General features: G+C 45.9%; 1 protein-coding gene across 1 annotated transcript; it reads right to left on the bottom strand.

Annotated features, from left to right (window-relative positions):
• Nucleotides 1-3: 3 nt before the first annotated feature.
• npnta (nephronectin a) lies at nucleotides 4-19,110 on the bottom strand (the record flags this gene model as incomplete). The annotated part of the gene is made up of 8 exons (XM_084196819.1): nucleotides 4-113; nucleotides 878-976; nucleotides 2,355-2,444; nucleotides 10,835-11,332; nucleotides 13,037-13,159; nucleotides 13,686-13,820; nucleotides 16,022-16,141; nucleotides 18,991-19,110. Coding segments are annotated over 8 exons (1,295 nt in total), but the record flags the coding sequence as incomplete, so codon positions are not given.
• Nucleotides 19,111-23,840: the final 4,730 nt, after the last annotated feature.

Here is a 23,840-nt window from a genome sequence, read left to right as displayed (position 1 = left end):
GAACGACAGGCACAGGTTACCGTCGTTCCAGGGAGGGGTCAACGGGAGGACCAGGCGCGCCCCTCGCCCACTCCTCTTGTTGCCCACCTCTGGGATGGTGAGGTATTTTCCACCTGTGGAGAGGAAGAGGAAAAGAGGAAGTGACATCACAATCAGGGTAGTGTTCAATAGGAGAAAACGGGGGAAAACGTTTAGAACTAAGGAGATGCTACATGAAATTGTCCAATAAGATCACTGGTTTTGGTTTTCAGTTGCATGTGTCACAATCAGATGGCTTCATCCTTTTCTTATTGGCAGCTCCGTTTTACAGAATATTGTCCTCATTGAAATGAATTTGGCAAACCCCCCAAAATGTCCTCCTGGGACTCTAAAGTTATACTACTAAATAAAGTCAGACTAGGCTGAATTAAATTTACTCTTGACATATGCAAAAAAACAACTGTCCTCCTGTAATCAAGTGTTTTGTTTTGAAGTGGGATGTCAATGACTACATTTTGAATACTGTTGAATAATGCAGTCGCTTCAAAAGGCATTTGTTTCTTTAATGAATAATAACCACAGCTAGTTCTACCAAGTATCAGACCTTCCAGTGTAAAACCAGCAACACACTTTTAGAGCCAATGTTTTAAAATGAATAGAAAATCTCTGTGCTTATCATTTACATGTTAGTATCTGAATGCAAAAGTGAGGTTAAAGGGTTAGTTAACTTTTTTGAAGTTGACATGCATCTCATTTTCACCTTCCCTAAGGAAATGTTGTTTCCTCTGAACAGTTTAGAAAATGTTTACCTAGTTATTTAGCGATGTCCAGAATAATCTGGTTGCATTAATCTGGCTAGCAAAAAGTAAAGTCTAAATAAGTGAACTCTGGTTCTTACCAGATGGGTCCGGTGTGGTCTCCCAGTGCAGGTCGCCATCTTTGTCCCGGATCCAACCGCAAAGGCCGTTATCAAAGGAGCAGCTCAGGTAGCCAGCCTCTGAAGACGAATTTAAACAACATTGTTTCACATATTTCAAGTACCTTTTCCCCACAAAGGCTCTCCTTGCGTGAACATAGCTCAAATCACTCCTGCTGTGTGCCTTTGATTCCAATGGATGCAAAATAGTTTCCATTCTCTCTTATGTACATGAAAGAACTTACAGGAGATGTGAAAGACGTAGAAAGGTGGTGAACGAACAAGAACAGCAAATATTGATTTCTCTAGAGCGGTGGACTGAGAGCGCCGTGATGGATGAAATGGGAATGAACTGATCTGAAGTAAGCCTTCATTTCACTACATAATGTGTGTGGATTTGTGTGTGTGCTTGTGTGTGTATGCTTGTGTGCTTGTGTGAATGCATCGTGTATTCGCATCTGTGCGTGTGTGTGTGCGCGTGTTCCGTCTGTGTGTGTGTGCATGTTCATCGAAGTGTGTCAGCCACATCATCATTTAATTTAGCTACTCCCCATAAACCATCAACAAATACGTTGTGGTCATGACAGTGAGTAATCGAATACGAATGATCCTCTTGATTTTGATTTATTTGTTTTGGACATAAGCCATATTAATTCATGCGTCGCAAGTACAAATTGTGTCTGAGATTAAACTAGCATTCATCAATTTGACCCTGAAAATAGGGTTGTGAAAAGCACCGCAGGATCATTCTCTGAGCCGATGAAAGCCCTGTTCCATGGCAAACCGCTGATCTGATGAAGTACGGAGAGCCAATATAAGCCCATAGTGGAATCATTAGGCAATTGAAATAGTGTTCTATTGACGTCAATAAAACACATAAGCAAGCCCCAGATGTGGTGTATAATGCTCTCAAGTACAAAGCATACACTGCTCTTCCTTATTCAAGTGTGTGTGTGTGCGTGCGTCAGTGTGTTTGTCTAACTGCCGCATCGGTACCAGTGGAGGCTGCTGAGGGGAGGACGGCTCATAATAATGACTGGAACGGAGCAAATGGAATGGCGTCAAACACATGGAAACCATTCCACCGATTCCGCTCCAGCCATTACCACGTGCCCGTCCTCCCCGATTAAGGTGCCACCAACCTCCTGTGATCGGTACATTAAACCTTCAACTCAACCAATCAATCAATCAATCATGAAGCAATGCATTCTGGGTAGGTATCATATAAATGAGCAGGATGAATTTCACCTGTCACTTTCCCGTGACAGCGCATCAAAAACACACCTGGCCACTATCATCTCTTTCCCTTTGCAGCCTTTTTCCAAAGCGTTGCAGAACACTGCAGAATTTAATCTGGGCTGGCGAATTGAACTCGTCCATCATCGTTTGAGCTACGTCCTCTGTAGGAAGTGTTAGGAAGCGTGGAGATGGTTAGGGTTTGACAAATGTTTCTGTTTACCTGTGTCATCCTTCGCTTCGTCGGCCGTGTTGCCCAGCTCAATGTCAAAGTCCACCCCCAAGACGGTGTTGTGACCATTGTTACGTGGAACTAGGGGAGCAAAGAGAAAAAGAGAAATCAAGAGGTATTAGCCAAATTCATAAAAGTGTGTGTGTGTGTGTGTGTGTGTGTGTGTGTGTGTGTGTGTGTGTGTGTGTGTGTGTGTGTGTGTGTGTGTGTGTGTGTGTGTGTGCGTGCGTGCGTGCGTGCGTGCGTGCGTGCGTGCGTGCGTGCGTGCGTGCGTGCGTATGTGGACGTGTTTAACTATTCTTGTGTGGACCAGAAGTCCCCACAAGAATAGTAAACGAACCAAAATTTGACCAACTGGGGACATTTTGTTAGTCTCCACGAGGTCAAATGCTATTTATAGGGGGTTTAGGGTTAAGGTTAGAATTAGTGTTAGAATTATGATAAGGTTTAGGGTTAGGAGCTAGGGTTGGTTTTAGGGTTAGGTGCTAGGGTTAGGTTTAGGGTTAAGGTTAGGTTTTTGGGTTAAGGTTAGAGTTAGGGTAAGGGTAAGAGTACGGGTTAGGGTTAGGTTTAGGGAAAATAGGATTTTGAATGGGACTGAATTGTGTTTCCCCACAAGGTTAGCTGTACAAGACTGTGTGTATGTGTGTGTGTGTGTGCTACATGGACAGAGAATAAAAAAGAGCTATTTTGTTGATAATGATAGATAGTAGGGAGAAGAGCAATATCCTCTGGGATATTTGGCTGTTATTCAGCACACCTACCAGGCAGTTGAATACGTTCTCAGACAGGTTTGACCAACTCTTTATAAGAGCATGAAAATCACTATCAAACCTTTAAAAAAATACGATATCATTTGGATAGAGACAAAACACAAATGGACTCCGTGTTTTTTGATGAATTAGAACAAAAATACATTCATACACTGCAGTACACTGTACTACAAACGGGTTCATATATTAGGTCCATTCTGTCTACTGTACTCAACTCTGCTACTTCAGGCCATTTGATTGGCAGCCACAGAGTGAGGGTGTGGTGGAGGTGTGTATGTGTGTGTGGGCGGGGGGGGGGGGGGGTCAAGAGTGGGGGGTATCTTCAGCTGTTTCTGATGCAATTGCCGTGTAAATGCTGGGACGCACGCACACACACACGACCCTGGGGCCCCTCTGTCGTGGCACAGTGACACAGCCACTACTGAAATAACCCTCAGTCTCTACTGACATAACTGTGGTCATACTGCCTTAAATACTGAAATGCCAAGCCGCCCCCCTGCTAAAAGGTCACAGGTCAAATGGAAACATGGGGAAACACAGTACTTCCTGTCTAACTCAATGTCGCTCAAAGGTCTATTGACCAGGTTTAACTTGTCAAACATGATTTTTAGATTAAGGAGCCTATGAAAAATTACATTTTGACAACTACAAAATCTGGTGATAACACGCATGTTATCATCAAAGAAAAATAGGATCGATAAAACGTAATTGCCGACATCTCAATTTGGGTACGATACACTGATACAGTTCCACAAGCGCGACACTTGACCTCTGAACTCTAACCCCTGGCTCTCCCACCCCAGCTTGTGTCCTAGCAGTCTACTTAATTTACCCCAGTGTTAGCCGCTAGCTTGGGCCACACCTGACCTGACATTGATGTAGCACGTCAGCCTGTCTGTCTGTGGAATCAGGAAGCAGAGGGCTGTGCACAGATTCCCTGTTAAGACACCAGGCTCTCCAGCAATGCCAGGCATCCAGGCCATAGACGTATCCAGGCCAAGGAGGGGGGGAAAGGGGGGTGGAAAGGGAAGGACCTCCCTGGGAGCTACATTAGTTGAGTCTGCTACTGTACACTCTTAGAAAAATGGAGCTATCTAGAACCAAAAAGGGTTATTCTGCTGTCCCCATAGGAGAACCCTTCGAAGAACCCCTTTTGGTTCCAGGTAGAACCCTTTTGGATTCCATGTAGAAACCCAGAGGGTTCTACATGGCACACAAAATAGTTCTATCTGGAACCAAAAATGGTTATCTTACAGGGACAGCTGCAGAACCCTTGGTTGGAATCATTTTTCTAAGAGTGTAGTGCCCTGTATGTAGGCATCTTCAGCTGGGTCAATGTTGAGAAACAGCCTAGCACAATGGAACCACCTTCAGCTGGGTCAATGTTGAGAAACAGCCTAGCACAATGGAACCTCCTTCAGGTGGGTCAATGTTGAGAAACAGCCTAGCACAATGGAACCACTTTCAGCTGGTTCAATGTTGAGAAACAGCCTAGCACAATGGAACCACCTTCAGCTGGGTCAATGTTGAGAAACAGCCTAGCACAATGCAACCAATGGAATGATCGTTAAAATGTAAACACAGCCCACATGGCACTCCATGCAGGCTCAATCAAAAGAGATTAAATCGTTTTGAAAGAAAGCAAATATACTGAACAAGAATATGAACGCAACATGTAAAGTGTTGGTCCCATGTTTCAGGAGCTGAAATAAAAGTTCCCCGAAAATGTTCCATACGCACAAAAAGCTTATTTCTCTCAAATGTTGTGAACAAATGTGTTTATATCCCTGTTAGTGAGCATTTCTCCTTTGACAACATAATCCATCCACCTGACCGGTGTGGCATATCAAGAAGCTGATTAAACAGCATGATCATTACAAAGGTGCACCTTATGCTGGGGACAATAAAAGGCCACTCTTAAATGTGCAGTTTTGTCACACAACACAATGCCACAGATGTCTTAAGTTTTAAGGGAGCACGCAATTGGCATGCTGACTATAGGAATGTCCACCAGATCTGTTGCCAGAGAACTGAATGTTAATTTCTCTACCATAAGACTGTCTCCAATGTTGTTTTAGAGAATTTGGCAGTACATCCAACCGGCCTCACAACCGCAGACCATATGTAACCGCGCCAGCCAAGGACCTCCACATCCGGCTTCTTCATCTGCGGGATCATTTGAGACCAGCCACCCGGACAGCTGATGAAACTGAGGAGTATTTCTGTCTGTAATAAAGCCCTTTTGTAGGGAAAAACTCATTCTGATTGGCTGGACCTGGCTCCCCACTGGGTGGGCCTATGCCCTCCTAGGCCCACCCATGGCTGCGCCCCTGCCCAGTCATGTGAAATCCATAAAACAGGGCCTAATGAATGCATTTCAATTGACTGATTTCCTTATATGAACTGTAACTCAGTAAAATCGTTGAAATTGTTGCATGTTGCGTTTATATTTTTGTTCAGTATACAATTTCAACCCAGGTCTGCCCTACTGAAGCCTGTCAATGTTATTTTCTCTAAGGCTATGCTACTCCCAGCCAAGTTGGCTGGATGGGTGTCAGGTTAACAATAACCTGCAAGGTGTGAATGTAGCAGCAACAAAATAGCTTTGTTTGTCCAGCTTAGCTTTGTTGTGAATTAAAGTCACCTCACAGGATGAATGGCAACCGGTCAATGTTTGTATAAACACATACTGTTCAGATAGCCTGGTTTCAGATCTGTTTGTGCTGACTTGCCAACTCCTTTCACCATAGGAATTGGCAAGACAGCATAAGCAGGCCTGGGACCAGGCTAGCGTTTCTCTGCCATTAACACGACAATAGCAGAAATGTATTTGACCCTGGCAGTTGGACACTATAGTGTAAAGTGCCACTTTACACTGTGAGAAACAAAGGGCTAAGTATTTCTTCAGGGAATCAATCTCCCTCGGCCAGCAGCTGCACTCCCACGCTTAATAAATCAGGTTTACTCCACTGTGTTAGCTGTCCTTGTCGCTAGCGCTCCTCTTGACCCTGTCTTGTTTAATTTAGTGGCAAATATTTGGGCAGTCGATAGGGCTAAAAACTCAAGGGGGGATTTTCATATACTCTGTCAACCAAGACAAGCACAGGCTTTTTCAATGTGTCTTAAAGGGATAGTTTTCTGGATTTTTACCCAATTCATAATTGTTTTCTTACCTCAAGAGAAGTGAAGGGTTTGTATTAGAATTGAAATCAAAGCTTTTGTCACACCCTGGTTCTGGGACTCATTATGTTGAGCCAGGGTGTGTGCAGTCTATGTGTTTATGTTCTATGTTGGGTGTCTAGGTTGTTGTTTTCTATGTTTGGTCAATGACTCCCAATCGGAGGTAACGAGTGTCAGCTGTCGGCTCGTTATCTCTGATTGGGAGCCATATGTATACTGTGTGTTTTCACCTTGGGGTGGTGGGTTTTTTTGTTCCAGGTTCAGTCATAGTCACTGTAGGACTTCACTATCGTCATTTGTTTGTTGTTTTCGTGGTTGCTTTTATTTAAATAAAGTCATCATGTTCACTCCACGCGCTGCGTATTGGTCCGCTTCCTCAGACGATCGTGACAGAAAAACCCACCATACCAAGACCAAGCAGCGTGTCCAGGAGCAGGCAGCCTGGACGTGGGAGCAGATCTTGGACGGGCAGGGGTCCTGGACCTGGGAGGAGATCCTGGCCGGGATGGATCGCCGGCCATGGAGTGAGACGGTGGAGGCGCGCCGTAGAGAGGAGCTACGGCGTGATCAGGGTCGTCGTCGGACGGTCGTGAGTCAACCCCAGAAAAATTTTAGGGGGGGGCACACGGCAAGGACGACGGGGCTAACGGAGGCAGAGAAGGGGCGAATCCAAGAGGCCACCAGGTTACGGGGGCTACTGGTGAAAGGAGGGAAAGGAGATGTAGAGGCACGGCGTGAGAGGCTGAGGTGTGTATCCAGTCCGGTCCGGCCCGTTCCAGTTCCCGGGGTAGAGCCAGTGGTGTGTGTCCCCAGTACGGTCCGGCCTGGTACGGCCCCTCGCACCAAATGGACGGTGCGCGTCTCCAGCCCGGTCCGACCTGTTCCTGCCTCTCGCACAAGGCCTACGGTGTGCTTCGCCAGCCCAGCCCGGCCTGTTCCTGCTTCCCGCACTGGCCCTGAGATGCGTGTCCTCAGCCCGGGACCACCAGTTCCGGCACCACGCACTAGGCCTTATGTGCGTCCCCAGGGTCCAGCATGCCCTGTTCCTGCTCCCCGCACTAGCCCTGAGATGCGTGTCCTCAGCCCGGGACCACCAGTTCCGGCACCACGCACTAGGCCTTATGTGCGTCCCCAGGGTCCAGCATGCCCTGTTCCTGCTCCCCGCACTAGCCCTGAGATGCGTGTCCTCAGCCCGGGACCACCAGTGCCTACACCACGCACCAATCCTCCTGTGTGTCCCCAGAGTCCTGTGCGCCCTGTTGCTGCTCCCCGCACTAGCCCTGAGATGCGTGTCCTCAGCCCGGGACCACCAGTTCCGGCACCACGCACCAGGCCTATAGTGCGTCTCGGCCGGCCAGAGTCTGCCGTCTGCCCAACGGCGCCTGAACTGCCCGTCTGCCCAACGGCGCCTGAACTGCCCGTCTGCCCAACGGCGCTTGAACTGCCCGTCTGCCCAACGGCGCCTGAACTGCCTGTCTGCCCAACGCCGTCTGAACTGTCCGTCTGCCAAGCGCTGCATAAGCCGCCCGTCTGCCATGAGCCTTCAGAGCCGTCCGCCAGACCGGAGCCGCTAAAGCCTTCCGCCAGACAGGATCAGCCAGAGCCTTCCGCCAGACAGGATCAGCCAGAGCCTTCCGCCAGACAGGATCAGCCAGAGCCTTCCGCCAGACAGGATCAGCCAGAGCCTTCCGCCAGACAGGATCAGCCAGAGCCTTCCGCCAGACAGGATCAGCCAGAGCCTTCCGCCAGACAGGATCAGCCAGAGCCTTCCGCCAGACAGGATCAGCCAGAGCCTTCTGCCAGACAGGATCAGCCAGAGCCTTCAGCCAGCCATGAGCAGCCAGATCCGTCGGCCAGCCATGAGCAGCCAGATCCGTCGGCCAGCCATGAGCAGCCAGATCCGTCAGCCAGCCATGAGCAGCCAGATCCGTCAGCCAGCCATGAGCAGCCAGATCCGTCGGCCAGCCATGAGCAGCCAGATCCGTCGGTCAGCCATGAGCAGCCAGATCTGTCAGCCAGCCATGAGCAGCCAGATCCTTCAGCCAGCCATGAGCCGTCCAGCCAGGATCCGCCAGAGCCGTCCAGCCAGGATCCGCCAGAGCCAGCCAGCCAGGATCCGCCATTGAGTCCGGTGCTGTCCCTTAGCCCGGTGCTGCCCCTTATCCTGGTGCTGCCCCTTAGTCCGGTACTGCCCCTTAGTCCGGTGCTGTCCCTTAGTCCGGTGCTGCCCCTTAGCCTGGTGCTGCCCCTTAGTCCGGTGCTGGCCCTTAATCTAGTGGGGTTAAGGTGGAGGGTGATCATTTGGAGGAGGCTACGTAAGCGGGTAGTGACTATGGTGGGGTGGTGGTCTAGGCCGGAGCCAGAACCGCCACCGAGGAGGTATGCCCGCCCAGCCCTCCCCTGTTTGGGGGTTTTGAGGCGCGGTCGCAGTCCGCGCCTTTAGGGGGGGGTACTGTCACACCCTGGTTCTGGGACTCATTATGTTGAGCCAGGGTGTGTGCAGTCTATGTGTTTATGTTCTATGTTGGGTGTCTAGGTTGTTGTTTTCTATGTTTGGTCAATGACTCCCAATCGGAGGTAACGAGTGTCAGCTGTCGGCTCGTTATCTCTGATTGGGAGCCATATGTATACTGTGTGTTTTCACCTTGGGGTGGTGGGTTTTTTTGTTCCAGGTTCAGTCATAGTCACTGTAGGACTTCACTATCGTCATTTGTTTGTTGTTTTCGTGGTTGCTTTTATTTAAATAAAGTCATCATGTTCACTCCACGCGCTGCGTATTGGTCCGCTTCCTCAGACGATCGTGACAGCTTTATGAAAAGCTGTGTGAAATAAAGAATGCCTGGGATGTGAGAATGAACGTGGGACAAAAAATCTTTGGAAAACACTTCTGTTCCAAAATCATACTTATATTTCAACAATAGCACTCCAGAATATCTGTGTTTACACTCTTGAGGTAATAAAACAATTAAGATTGGGGAAAAAAACCTGGAAAACTATCCCTTTAAAGAGGAATATGATCAGCCGATGGTGACACATTTCTGAAATGTTTGTGTGGGTAAGAAGACAGAGTTTTCCTGGGGTGCTTCTTTGCTGTGATCACTTCAAGGAAGGAATGGAAGGGAGGATGCATCTTCAAAATGATTCGAACAGGGCCAAGAAAGTGGTTAGCACTCGCAACAAGACAATTACAGGGCAATCTGCAGATTCCCAATTCCGAGCTAAAAGTACTAAAAGTTAACTTTTACTTTACTATTTTTTTAAACGTAATTTAATTTATTTTACTAAAAGTAAACAAAATCATACAGTACAAACAAGCTGATGCCTCCGAGTTCTGAACCACTTTAATCAGACAAGTTCCTTATGCTTTGACGATCATTCTTGTCCTCTTGAATCACAATCCAATTAAAATATTCTATTGATATCGCCAGGGCAACATCCTTTCCTCTCCCGCTCGTCTTATTCAAACAACACATTTCAAAGACATTCTCCGAGGCTATTCTGCTGAATAAATTGATGTCGTCCTCCAAATAATGCAAACTGATGTGAATGCAATCTACCTCCTAGTTTTTTAATTTTCTAATTATGTGAGGCCATCTGGCTAGGTCGGTGGGAAACACGATCTCACCTCCCAGCATGCACAATGACTGCTGCACCGCCACCCTTTCATCCTCACAGGCTATTGATGTCAGAGGGCCTTGGCGATGACTTTTAATCAACAGTGTTCAAATGGGCACTGTGATTTTTACATTTTTGTAATCCAGTATTAGCCTGATTGCAGATCTGTTTATAACGTCACACTGACCATTGGAGTTGACAAGACAGATCTGGTACCACGCTAGTGTGTTCTAGTGCAGGCTAACTGTGTAAGGTCAAGTCTGGTACAATAACAATTAGGTGAATTATTGTCAATAACTGCATTGCAAACGGTATTATCATATGGTGAGTCCAGCCCTTAAAGGGGAATGGAAACACTAGGATTTAGATTGACTTCCTAAAGTGTTTCCATTCCCCTTTAACTGTGTTAAAATAATGTTTCTCTATCCTCTATTGCCACCCCTGTACTGGCCTAGATAGATAGTAGACTATACTTTGGCAAAAGACTGACAAACCCCCTCAGTTCAATGGCATTCAGATGTTCTCCAGTTTCTGTTGAAAATGGGTTAAGATAATAATAATACACACTTCATTTTCTCTGGACCGCTTCACAACTGATTTGCTGTGAAGTGTTTTCGTTCTGTCATTGGGGATGGTCGGATGGACATATTTCACAATCATGCCTGATATATTACGAAGCGACTGAAATAAATATGGATATGCAAATGTGGTCACATCCGGTTTGCAGAAACTTGTCAAGCATCTTTTCAAGATAACTTGACCACATATTTATATTTTTTATCAAATCTCCCAATCAAATCTGCTGAAAAGTAGCTGAGGTGGAAATTCAGAAGTTTATGGATGCTATACACACACGCATAACAGTCAATGTAAATCTCAAGCAAAACAAAAAAGCAGACTTACTGTGGACGTCGCCTCTCTGTTTGGTGACCTCCTTCTCGATGGTGTTGTGTACTGGGGTGACCGGCTCGGGCTGTTTTGGGGGTGGCGGGCGGCGGGTGGGCACCACAGGGGGTGTCCTGCGGGTGGGGGGCGGTGGAGAGGGGATGGGGGGACGCCGTGGGGGCACGTATGGCTTACGGGTGACCACAGGGGGTCTCCTGGTGGGTATGATTGGTCGTCTCGTGGGGACCACTGGCTTACGAGGGGCGGGGGGCATCGTTCTTGGAGGAGGTGGGGGTGGTGGTGGTGGTGTGGCTGTAGTAGGTGCTCTAGTAGTAGTGGTAGTGGTAGTTGTTGGTTTGGGAGTGGTTGTGGTTCTTTTGGGGGTGGTGGGGGTGACTCTCTTGGCGGTCATGGGCGGTCGGATCGTGGTGGGGGTCCTCTTTCGGTCTGAGTCAGGGATAATGTTGTGGTGGTTCGGGGGGAACCTGGGGGGATCGATGACCACCTTGGGAATGGCTGGAAGGAAAAAGAAGACAGGAAATGGATTGACAACTGAAATCTGGGTTGTGTTCATTAGGGAATGCAACATAAAAACATTTGAAAATGTTTTGCAACAGAAAACAAATGTGCGGTTCTAATTGGAGGTGTCCAGATAGTCCCTCCCTGTTTCAGTGTATTTATTTTCTCTGTTTGGTGCTTAATGAACACCATCCTGAATGCTTCGGTGTTAATGAGACATTAAGAGGTGGTGACTACAGTGACCAACTGACCCTTTGAAAGAAAGGCCAGCTCTTTCATCTGCAATGACTTTACCTGAGTAACCAAGCAACCAGCTTTATCTCTGTATCCATAAAGCATACTTCCCCTCATTAAGGGACTTTAAAGATCTTATCTTTGAAACCAAATCATTCCCATATAATCAAGACGCATTACACTCTCATCAGTAAAATCACCCATCTTCATTTTGTAACGTTCATTTCCACTTTATCCCCTGATAGAGCAGCTCCCTCTATTCCAAATAGACATTAACCCTTCTCTCTGTTGCTTTTAGTCAAGAGTTCTCAGCCCTGAGCTAAAGCCAGACAGACAGCCAAACAGCCAGACAGACAGCTAGAAAGCCAGACAGCCAGCCAGCCAGACAGCTAGCTGGTATTCCTGTGTGGAGTGATACCAACCACACCTATAAAAATCCCTGCCTTAGGATCACCCACAAAGCCTCTGGTGTCATAAAGGAGAGACACGAGACCCATCTCCTATTGTACGTCCTCACATTCTACAGGTCGGAGGGCAGAGTAGAAAAGGCATTTAGGGACAACTTGAGGAAAAAGGGCTTCATGATTGAGGACTGAAGGGGGGTGAGGGTAGGGGTGTGGGGCTTCTCAAAGAGAGTCCTCAAAGAGAGTCTCGGCTCACGCTTTCTCGGGTTACAGAGGGGCTTTGATATGTGACACACAAATAGGATATCGCAAATCAACCCTCTCCCCCTCAAGCCACTTCTGTATCACACCGAACGGTAAGGCGACAGATTGTTTCAAATACCAGTGTCGGGATTCTGCCAGTGCTCTAGGCGGGAGGGAGGGTTCTGTGTGCTGCTAGCTACACTGGCAGCATCCCAAACGGCACCCTTTTCCCTATAAAGTGCACTACTTTTGACCAGGGCATATAAGCGTTCTGGTCCAAAGTAGTGCCCTATATAGGGAATAGGGTGTCATTTGGGATGCAGACACTGACTGGCGTACAGCAGTTCAGTCAAAAGATTAAACTACTGGGGATATAATGATAATAGATTACTTTTCTTTTGCCATTGAGCTGCTGTGTGAACAGCGACAACTCGACAAAAGAGACAGGCATCAGAGTGGTCTGTCAAGTTAGTGGAAGGAGACACCAGCCAGACGAAGAAGTAAAAGAATGAGATGTTTGACTGACCCTTTTTTTTTTTTGTCTTTAAAGATCACAATGGCCAGACGTCAAGACGGAGTCGACGCTCTTTAAGACCGTACCAGACGGTAAGTGGCGGGGGTTATCTCACTCATGAGTGACAGCCATTACAAAAGACAAGAATTTCAGCCCATTGCTCTTAAGTTGCAGACTACTTTTCCTACCCGTAATCTCTTCAACCCTCCAGCCTTCAAAAAAACACGACCAAATAAAATAAAAAAGGGGGGCCCTGTCCCCTTTAAAAAGAGAGGGGCCGTGGGGCCATTCAGTGGCCCAGCTTACGTTTGCAGTCGTGGCCCATCCCCCTGTAGCCGTCTTTGCACTTGCACTTGTAGGAGCCAGGCGTGTTATAGCAGGTGGCGAAACTGTTGCAGTGGTTTTGGCCTGAGGAGCACTCATCCACATCTGAAAGACAGGAGAACCACACAGCTGAGTATGAGGGAGGGAGGGAGGGAAAGAGAAAGAAAGAAAGAAAGAAAGAAAGAAAGAAAGAAAGAAAGAAAGAAAGAAAGAAAGAAAGAAAGAAAGAAAGAAAGAAAGAAAGAAAGAAAGAAAGAAAGAAAGAAAGAAAGAAAGAAAGAAAGAAAGAAAGAAAGAAAGAAAGAAAGAAAGAAAGAAAGAAAGAAAGAAAGAAAGAAAGAAAGAAAGAAAGAAAGAAAGAAAGAAAGAAAGAAAGAAAGAAAGAAAGAAAGAAAGGTAATGCTCTTTCTTTCTTTCTTTCTTTCCCCTCCCCCTCTCTCTCTCTCTCCCCCACCCTCTCTCTCTTTCTTCTTATCTCTCTCTTAAAATAATTAATGTAAAAACAACACCTGCGCTCCAGACGCGATGACTCAGTGATGGGTCACAACATTTCAACAAGCCTGTCTGTTGACCTTTTGACCCTTAAACCCCAGGTAAGGCGTGTGGAAGCTTGGATGACCTCATTACGTACCTACGCACTGGTACTTCCCGTTGATGTATTGCAGGTCGAAGCCCTCGTGACACTTGCAGATGTAACTCCCGAAGGTGTTGATGCACTTACGGAACCGGGGACACATGGCCATGCCGGTCGCACACTCGTCCACATCTGAAAGTAAGAACATTACAGATTAAACTACAGTTCAGAGTTTATTATTTATTAATACTTAGAAGGAGAGGTATTAATACTAAGAAGGGAGGGCTGTACAATATCATGGCTCTGATTCAATACATGTAATAAATACCAACGTTTAAATCAGCTAGCCTACCTTCTTCAGGGTTTCAATTCATTATTAATATACATATAGTTTTACCTATACCAAAGCCATATATATCCATGTAAATCAATGGAAATATAATTATCTATGTGTAAGGTTGGCTAGCAACACATCAACGCATATTGTATGTATTAAATGAATAAATCCATAAATATAGCCTACAGTTTAATCTGCATCTTTCAAAAGAACAGCACTTCCTCTCTTTCACAGGACTTTTCTCTCTTTTGGGTTTATTCAAACACGAACGAAAGCCGATTATGCATTAAATCCTACGATCAGAACAATACACACCAAGGTTGTGAAGGTTTTAAGAGCTTATTCTGTCAGGGTAGACTCAAATCACCTCTGTAGCTACATGGGTAGGAATACATTGAAAGGACTACTGGCTTTGGTGAGTCTATTTTATTTAATGTGCTGTAAAATGTTGCATGATTGAAACAACTCTGACAGTTACGCCAACTTGAAACATACAGTGTTATGGAGAGTCTAAGAGAAAGATGGATGCATACTATAGAGTAGCCTACAATAGGCCAAAATGTGTACAAGGTTTCCAATCAACCATTGCTTTTCTGTCTGAAAACCTACCCATGAAAATAACTGGTCGTCTAGAAAGAACAGTGCCGTTTCATTCAATCACTTCGTATTTAGTGTTTATCGGCTTGTATTCAGTTCTGGATAGCTGTTTTTTCTGCTGACAAACCCTTTGATTAATTGGCCATTTTTATGAGAAGGAAAAATGAAATATGAAGCTGTCTAGTTTCTGGAACAATCCAAAAATCGCAGGAGTTAATCATTAATTAGCACTCATTAATCCCAGGATTACTCATTAATCATAGCGTATTGTCCTCAACATGTTTCTCGCCTCTCAATCTCCATCGCTTGTCAATATAGGCCTAGCCCACGTCAAATTTTTGCATTTCTGATTTATTTAGCAGTTTCTGAGGGATTTTACATGGGCTTGCCATGGGCTTGCCATAGGCTTCTTCAGTTGCCAGAGGAACAACACGACTAGTAGACTGGACCAGACATATAACTCATCCAAATCAGCCTACCCTGGAACAGCTATCAACTCTATCTGGTGACCCTTGACCTTAGTGTTGATTTAAAGCAGACACCCTCTTCCATAAAAAAAAACTCCTCTTTCCGAAAAGGGTTCAAGGGGTCTCCTCAAATATTTCCAGAGTCGTTGTAACACCTGTGGGCTAGGAACCGCTCTCTCCTTCTACAACAATGATTGATGTGCCTCTGTTTTGAAGCCACACCCCCCCTGCCTCCCCTCAGTCTCAAACTGTGACTAGAGTGCATCGCCGGAAGGCTCAGCCGAACCAATCGACAGAGCTTGTATTTAAGCTGAGCCAATCGACAGAGCCTGCATTTAGATGTGACACGGATGAACTGCTTCAATTTGTCCATCTGAGATTTACTCATCTGAGTGGTGGCATTTAAAAGAGAGAGAGAGAGAGAGAGAGAGAGAGAGAGAGAGAGAGAGAGAGAGAGAGAGAGAGAGAGAGAGAGAGAGAGAGAGAGAGAGAGAGAGAGAGAGAGAGAGATCCCTGGTCGTTTTACTCCCAGTGAACTTCAGTCAGTCACCTTCATTAAGAAAGGCCCTTATGCAGTCTCCACGTAGTAAAAATGTAATTAGTAGCTCAGAAAGAGAGAGCGATAGAGAAAAAGAGAGAGCGTGAGAGAGTGAGGGAATCACCGTTGAGGTTGTCAAGGACTATCAGAATGCCAATGGACAAGCAAAAAGTGAAGAGTGTTTGAGAATATCAGGTAGGTTTTTCTCCCTGCTGCTGTCTTCCCCGTTCAGGGTCTAATTTGATATTTCTATATTGTGTTTTCATTGCTGCCAAAGGTATTTTATCGAGCTCTGTGGCAACCAAATTCCGGCAAATTCAAAGGCTGACAAGACTTTGAAAAAATAAAATATGTAACGCTTCTGACATTGAATAATTGAATAAGGCTCACACACCTTGTTGTGTGTGTGCGCTTACGTGCGTGCTGATATATTTAACACTAGAACAGAACATACCCACACAGGTTCTTCCATCCGGCGCCAGCTGAAGCCCTGGCGACGGGCACTGGCAGCGCACCTCTCCCTTCAGCACCTCACAGCCGTACTGGCAGTTGGCCATGCCACAGGTACGGGTATCTGGAGGGTATACAGCAGCAGGTTATAGATAGCTAACACACACATACACACAAACACACACACACAAACATTAAGGACACACACACAAACGGGTGCGTAAACGCAGGCACAAACACAGCAAGGTTTAATTACAACAATACACCCTGGATCACAACCTAGGTAGAGTTGGAATGTTGGCAGTTACAAAATACCCACAAACCCACACACAGAGATCCTACATTGTAAGTCTGTATCTCAGGGTCCTGGCTTAGTGACCTGGGCTGACCTGGACTAGAGTACATCTGTTCTAATATGAACCAGGATGACGTGTTCAGAGGAACACACAACAGGCTAACAGATAACCCCACATTATTATATTCCTGTCTCCCGGAGTCCTTTTCGCCGGATGCCTAAGCCCCCTAACCCTTCACTCACCTCTTCCTCACCCTGCCACCCTCCCCTTTTATCACTTACTCTCTCTTTCAACCTCTCCCTCTCCGCTCATCTGTCCCCCTCCCTTATCCCTTACCCTGCCTCCCTGTCTTCTCTCTCGCCTCTCATCTCTCACCCCTTTCTCACCCTCCGTCGGCCTCCCTATCTTTTCTTGCTCTCTCCTCATCTTTCGACCCCCCTTAGCCTGCCTTCACTCTCCTCTCCTCTCCCGTCCTCCCTCACCCCTCCCTTCCATCTCATCTCTCACCCTCTCTCCTCTCTTCTCTCGCCCCCCCCCCTGTTTGTCCTGAAAACACCACTCTGCAGTTCCATTCTCATTGGTCTTACAGGAGTTCAAGCTGCTCTCCAAAATAACATGAAATCATTTCTTTGTGTGGAGCCCCCCCCCACCCCCACTTCTCTTCCACTCCATTTCCAAAAAAGGAAATGAAAGTTGCTATGTTTGTTGCTGCAGCAGGTACTCTGGAATAGATTGTGGGAGAAAGAATGAGGCTGGTAACTGCCCAACTGAGTGTACAAAACATTATGAACACCTACTCTTTCCATGACATAGACTGACCAGGTGAATCCAGGTGACAGCTATGATCCCTTATTGATGCCACTTGTTAAATCCACCTCAATCAGTGTAGATGAAGGGGAGGAGACAAGGTTAAAGAAGGATTTTTCACGCTCAACAGTTTCCTGTGTGTATTCCTGTGGTCCTCTGTAGCTCAGCTGGTAGAGCACGGCGCTTGTAACGCCAAGGTAGTGGGTTCGATCCCCGGGACCACCCATACACAAAAATGTATGCACGCATGACTGTAAGTCGCTTTGGATAAAAGCGTCTGCTAAATGGCATATTTTTTTATTTTTTATTTTTTCAAGAATGGTCCACCACCCAAACGGCATTCAGCCAACTTGACACAACTGTGGGAAGCATTAGAGTCAACATGTGCCAGCATCCCTGGGGAATCCTTTCGACACCTTGCAGAGTCCATGAGGGGGGGCAAACCTCAATTAGGAGAGTGTTCTTAATGTTTTGTACACTCAGCGTATTCAACGCTGCCTCAACGGTAGCCTTTTTAAATTTTTATAATTCAAATGAGGCCTTGGGAGCGCTGCCAGAATCTAATCAGAAAAACAAAACTACCTTCCCTCTCAAAGAGGGGGCCTCCACATTCAAGTGGGGGCGATATCATTACTGCTTTCATCAAAGGAACACTCAAGTGAGCACATTCATACTTTGATAAGGTTCTGGATTAGATTGTGTGGTTGCAAAAGGTGAAAAGAAAGGAGAAATAAAAATAGCTTACTGGGGGGCAAGTAGAGACACACTATTTCCTCTAGAAGATGAATCAGAATAGCTTCAGGGCTAAGCAATAACAATCCCATTTTACATGCAAGGTTAAAGTTCACTTCTCCTATATATTTTTCATTTTAAGTAATCCCAGTCTCTTTGACTTGGGAATGCGCCCCACACGGTACCCTATTCCCTATATAGTGCATTACTTTTGACCAGTGCCTATAGTCATTTAGGATGCATACTGGCTACCCTGAGCCTGCCCTCCCGAGTGGCGCAGTGGTCTAAGGCACTGCATCGCAGTGCTAGCTGTGCCACTAGAATCCAGGCTCTGTCGTAGCCGGCCGCGACCGGGAGACACATGGGGTGGCGGCCAATTGGCCCAGCGTCGTCCAGGGTAGGGGAGGGAATGGCCGGCAGCAACTGTAGCCCAGTTGGTAGAGCATGGCGTTTGCAACGCCAGGGTTGTGGGTTCGATTCCCACGGGGGGCCAGTATGAAAAATATAAAAATAATGTATGCACTCACTAACTGTAAGTCGCTCTGGATAAGAGCGTCTGCTAAATGACTAAAATGTCAAATGTATATGTAATGGTGAGTGGATAGAATGGGGATTTAGACTTTTTTTTCTTCAAAACATTTTATCACAGCAGGAGAGACTGTAGTGTTGTCAAAGGTCTTCATGTGGATGTGAAAATGGACTTCATAACTGGAGAGAGAGCACAGTATTCTAATGGCTTTAAAGAGCAGCCGTTCATGTGAATACATTTGAGATGAGGGAGAGAAAGCGAGAGAGAGTGTGAGAGAGACAGAGAGAGTGAGAAAATATGAACAGAGAGGGAGAAGAAATCGAGAGACAGAGAGACAGAGAGAGAGAGAGAGAGAGAGAGAGAGAGAGAGAGAGAGAGAGAGAGAGAGAGAGAGAGAGAGACAGACAGAGAGACAGAGAGAGAGAGAGAGAGAGAGAGACAGAGAGAGAGAGAGAGAGACAGAGAGACAGAGAGACAGAGAGAGAATGAAAAGACAACAGACTGACAGACAGAGAAATATAAACAGAGGCAAAGAAGAGAAGAGGGACAGACACATATCCTCATGCCGTTCACACCACACAGACCCACGTCATGTGACATTCCACTCACTTCCACAGGTCCCGTCAGGCATCAGCATGTAGCCATTGAGGCAGTAGCACTTGTAGCTGCCGTATGTGTTCATGCACCTGTGTTTGCACGGCCGTGGCTTCAGACCACACTCGTTCAGGTCTGGAGGGAGAGAAACAGAGGGATCAGAAGGAGGTAGGGTGGGGGACGGAGAGGAAGGAGAGGAGAGGTATCAGAAGGAGGTAGGGTGGGGGACGGAGAGGAAGGAGAAGAGAGGGATCAGAAGGAGGTAGGGTGGGGGACGGAGAGGAAGGAGAGGTATCAGAAGGAGGTAGGGTGGGGGACGGAGAGGAAGGAGAGGGATCAGAAGGAGGTAGGGTGGGGGACGGAGAGGAAGGAGCAGAGAGGTATCAGAAGGAGGTAGGGTGGGGGACGGAGAGGAAGGATAGGGATCAAAGGGCATAGGGTCAATCTGGGTCAAACCCAGCCTCATCCATTTGTGTGGTGTGTGTATGGGAGGGGGTGGGGTGTGGAGAGTAAGTGCCTAAAGGAAGTGAAGTGTTTCCGTGTTCAGACAAGCCCGGCCGCTACCTTCCTCCTCTCCTCCTCTTTTCACAGGAAGACACAGTTAACAGCTGTTACAACCGACCAAGCTGCTTTATTACATGCTGCAAATGGTAAAAACAAATCCCTCCCTCGTACGTAACCTTTAAAACTTCATTCCGATGGTGACATTACTGTTGTGTATCGCCTTGACAACTCCATTGCTGATTTCAGGGTTTCTTTTTGTGACTGTAAATGTCTGGAGCACACACCCTCTACCAGTCTATACAGATATTATTAGAAAACTATCCCTTGTTAAGGTTAGACCCAAGGCTCAACACCTGTCAAAAACTGCTGAGAAAAACTCAAGTCATTATCTTTATATTGGTCTGAAACACACAGACACTAACAGTGAGGTTGAGTAAGTGTTCCGTACGAGCACTGATGTCCACGGTTGAAAAATGCTATAATTCAAGGGGTTACTTTTTTTGTTAGCGCACTTCACCTGGAGTGGACTCCTTTTGAAGTGTGCTTGGAAGTAGGGTCCCTTGGGAGAACAGGGACCACCAGGAGAGCTTAAAGGGATACTTTGGGATTTGGCAATGAGGCCCTTTATCTACTTCCCCAGAGTCAGATGAACTACTAGCATGCTAGCAGATACCCAGAGACTTCTGGTCATTGCGCTAACGCTAGTTAGCATGAGCTCGCGAAACTACCTCTAACTTCCTTCATACTGGACACAGAGACATAAAAATGGTATCCACAAGTTCATCTGACTCTGGGGAAGTAGCTAAAATGCCTCATTGCCAAAACACAGAAGTATCCCTTTAAGTGTGTGTGTGTGTGGGGGGGTGACACACACATACACGCATGCATGCACGCACACTCACACACACGCACCCCCACACCTACCCAACAATATTAAAATAACATCTACAGTCGAAAGTCGAAAGTTTACATTCACCTTAGCCAAATACATTTAAACTCAGTTTTTCACAATTCCTGACATTTAATCCTAGTAAAAATGCCCTGTCTTAGGTCAGTTACGATCACCACTTTATTTTAAGAATGTGAAATGTCAGAATAATAGTAGAGAGAATGATTTATTTCAGCTTTTATTTCTTTCATCACATTCCCAGTGGGTCAGAAGTTTACATACACTCAATTAGTATTTGGTAGCATTACCTTTAAATTGTTTAACTTGGGTCAAACGTTTCGGGTAGCCTTCCACAAGCTTCCCACAATAAGTTGGGTGAATTTTGGCCCATTCCTCCTGACAGAGCTGGTGTAACTGAGTCAGATTTATTGGCCTCCTTGCTCGCACACGCTTTTTCAGTTCTGCCCACAAATTTTCTATAGGATTGATGTCAGGGCTTTGTGATGGCCACTCCAATACCTTGACTTTGTTGTCCATAAGCCATTTTGCCACAACTTTGGAAGTATGCTTGGGGTCATTGTCCATTTGGAAGACCCATTTGCGACCAAGCTTTAACTTCCTGACTGATGTCTTGAGATGTTGCTTCAATATATCCACATAATTTTCCTTCCTCATGATGCCATCTATTTTGTGAAGTGCACCAGTCCCTCCTGCAGCAAAGCACCCCCACAGCATGATGCTGCCACCCCCGTGCTTCACGGTTGGGATGGTGTTCTTCGGCTTGCAAGTTATCCCCTTTTTCCTCCAAACATAAAGATGGTCATTATGGCCAAACATTTTTGTTTCATCAGACCAGAGGACATTTCTCCAACAAGTACAATCTTTGTCCCAATGTGCAGTTGCAAACCGTAGTCTGGCTTTTTTTTGGCGGTTTTGGAGCAGTGGCTTCTTCCTTGCTGAGCAGCCTTTCAGGTTTTGTCGATATAACACTCGTTTTACTGTGGATATAGATACTTTTGTATCTGTTTCCTCCAGCATCTTCACAAGGTCCTTTGCTGTTGTTCTGGGATTGATTTGCACTTTTCGCACCAAAGTATGTTCATCTCTAGGAGACAGAACGCATCTCCTTCCTGAGCAGTATGATAGCTGCGTGGTGCCATGGTGTTTATACTTGCATACTATTGTTTGTACAGATAAACGTGGTACCTTCAGGCGTTTGGAAATTGCTCTCAAGGATGAACCAGAATTGTGGAGGTCTACAATTTTTTTCCTGAGGTCTTGGCTGATTTCTTTTGATTTTCCCATGATATCAAGCAAAGAGGCACTGAGTTTGAAGGTAGGCCTTGAAATACATCCACAGGTACACCTCCAATTGACTCAAATTATGTCAATTAGCCTATCAGAAGCTTCTAAAGCCATGACATCATTTTCTGGAATTTTCCAAGCTGTTTAAAGGCATAGTCAACTTAGTGTATGTAAACTTCTGATCCACTGGAATTGTGATACATTTACATTACAGTGAATTATAAGTGAAATAATCTGTCTGTAAACAATTGTTGGAAAAATTACTTGTGTCATGCCCCCTTCCATGTCTAATTGAGGCCCGCCATGACAATAGATCTCCATCTCAACTGTACATGGTGGCTGGTCGTTTTTAGGCCTGGCCCACTTCAGACTAAAACCACGGGTGGCGCCATCTTTAGCTCTGGGGCAATGCGCGGAATGGGAATGCATTCTTTGGGCGCTTTGGCCGCTGGCATGCCCGTCTGTATCGGACAGATGCTACAGATTTAAATAGATGAATGGGAGGAGGAGCGGAGTGTACCTTGGTCGTATACCACTGTATTAATGTGAATTGGCTAGCCTGCTAAGGTCATGTCAGCGCCGTGATTGGTGGAGGGGAGAAACGGTCTGTTTAAATCCTCCGCTGTGCCATTGGGCTTAAGTCAATTTCCAATGCAGTAAATGTTAAGGGTTGACTGACAGTCTGACAGAACGGGTTGTGGACAGTTTAGAATAGGACACTGTGGCCTACTAGAATACAGTAAATGAGATACTATGATTAGTCTAGTTTTCACTTCCATTGGTCCAATAGCACTAATTCACATAAAACAACTAAGAGAAGCTTCTCTATTGGTTTCTAAGAGAAGCTTCTCTATTGGTTTCAGTGGTTTATATAAAACCATTAAGATTTTAGTAAATGAAACATGTTCAGAAGTTGTTTTTATTTTACTAAATGCAGAATAATTACTTTAACCCACAAGCAAATTAATCTGTTACAGTTTTATATCCAACATATCTTTTACACTTGATACCCTTGAGTACTAAACGAGAAGAGATGGCGACAAAGTCATCATATTAAATATCGACTCCCACCAAGACATAGAACTTGAAATCATCGACAGAATGAGAAACTGGAGTGCCCATTTCAGCTCTGAGATTTCTAATCAAGGCGCAATTACCTGGTAATTTGTACTAGAAAAAGAAAGACATTGTCTCTCTTTGTGGAGTATCTTTGGAGAGGCAATCATTAGCACCTGTCAGTGTTCTTTATTGTCAAAAGTGAATTCATACATAGAATGGAGTGATATGAAACAATGTAATTGAGGTTTACATCGGGAGATAACGACAGTGGATATATTGGCTGCTTAAAATGTGTTATAAAAATCCTCATCCTTTTCATCGTTAACTTTCCGAACGTAACTCAAACTTGTTTCAAAGGTCAAAGAACAATTCCAACACTTCAACTCAGTCTTGTTAGCATCGTTAGCACTGTCACTACAGACATACAGTGATTGCCGCTAACTATCATTAGCTCAGCAACATGGCCAAACACACAAACATGACAAAATGGCCTCTCGACTAACGACAACTCCTCCCAGACTTCTGTCTGCTATTTTGGTCACCATCCCTGTTTTTTTATTATCACCTTTCATTTGGCCAGTACCCTCCCTGACAGTTCAGTAATCACACACCACACACACACATTCAGAACCCTGGAACTGGTATTTGCCAGCCATTTCTCCAACTGTCACTCCTGCTTTGTCTGCCGGAGCTCTACCTTCTTCACTAATAAGAGCTGCTGTGGAGAGACACAAGGGTAAAAGGCCAAGAAACAGAGAGAGAGAGAGAGAGAGAGAGAGAGAGAGAGAGAGAGAGAGAGAGAGAGAGAGAGAGAGAAAGAGAGAGAGAGAGAGAGAGAGAGAGAGAGAGAGAGAGAGAGAGAGAGAGAGAGAGAGAGAGAGAGAGAGAGAGAGAGAGAGAGAGAGAGAGAGAGAGAGAGAGAGAGAGAGAGAGAGAGAGAGAGAGAGAGAGAGAGAGAGAGAGAGAGAGAGAGAGAGAGGAGAGAGAGAGAGAGAGAGAGAGAGAGAGAGAGAGAGAGAGAGAGAGAGAGAGAGAGAGAGAGAGAGAGACGAGGAGAGAGAGAAGCAGAGAAGAGAGAAGAGAGAAGAGAGATGAGAGAGGGAGAGGG

The sequence above is a fragment of the Coregonus lavaretus genome (assembly GCF_964263955.1).
Source record: "Coregonus lavaretus genome assembly, contig: HAP1_SCAFFOLD_7925, whole genome shotgun sequence".
In the NCBI taxonomy this organism is placed as follows: domain Eukaryota; kingdom Metazoa; phylum Chordata; class Actinopteri; order Salmoniformes; family Salmonidae; genus Coregonus; species Coregonus lavaretus.
Note: the sequence above shows the minus strand (reverse complement) of the source record. Positions and strands in the feature narration are given on the sequence as shown.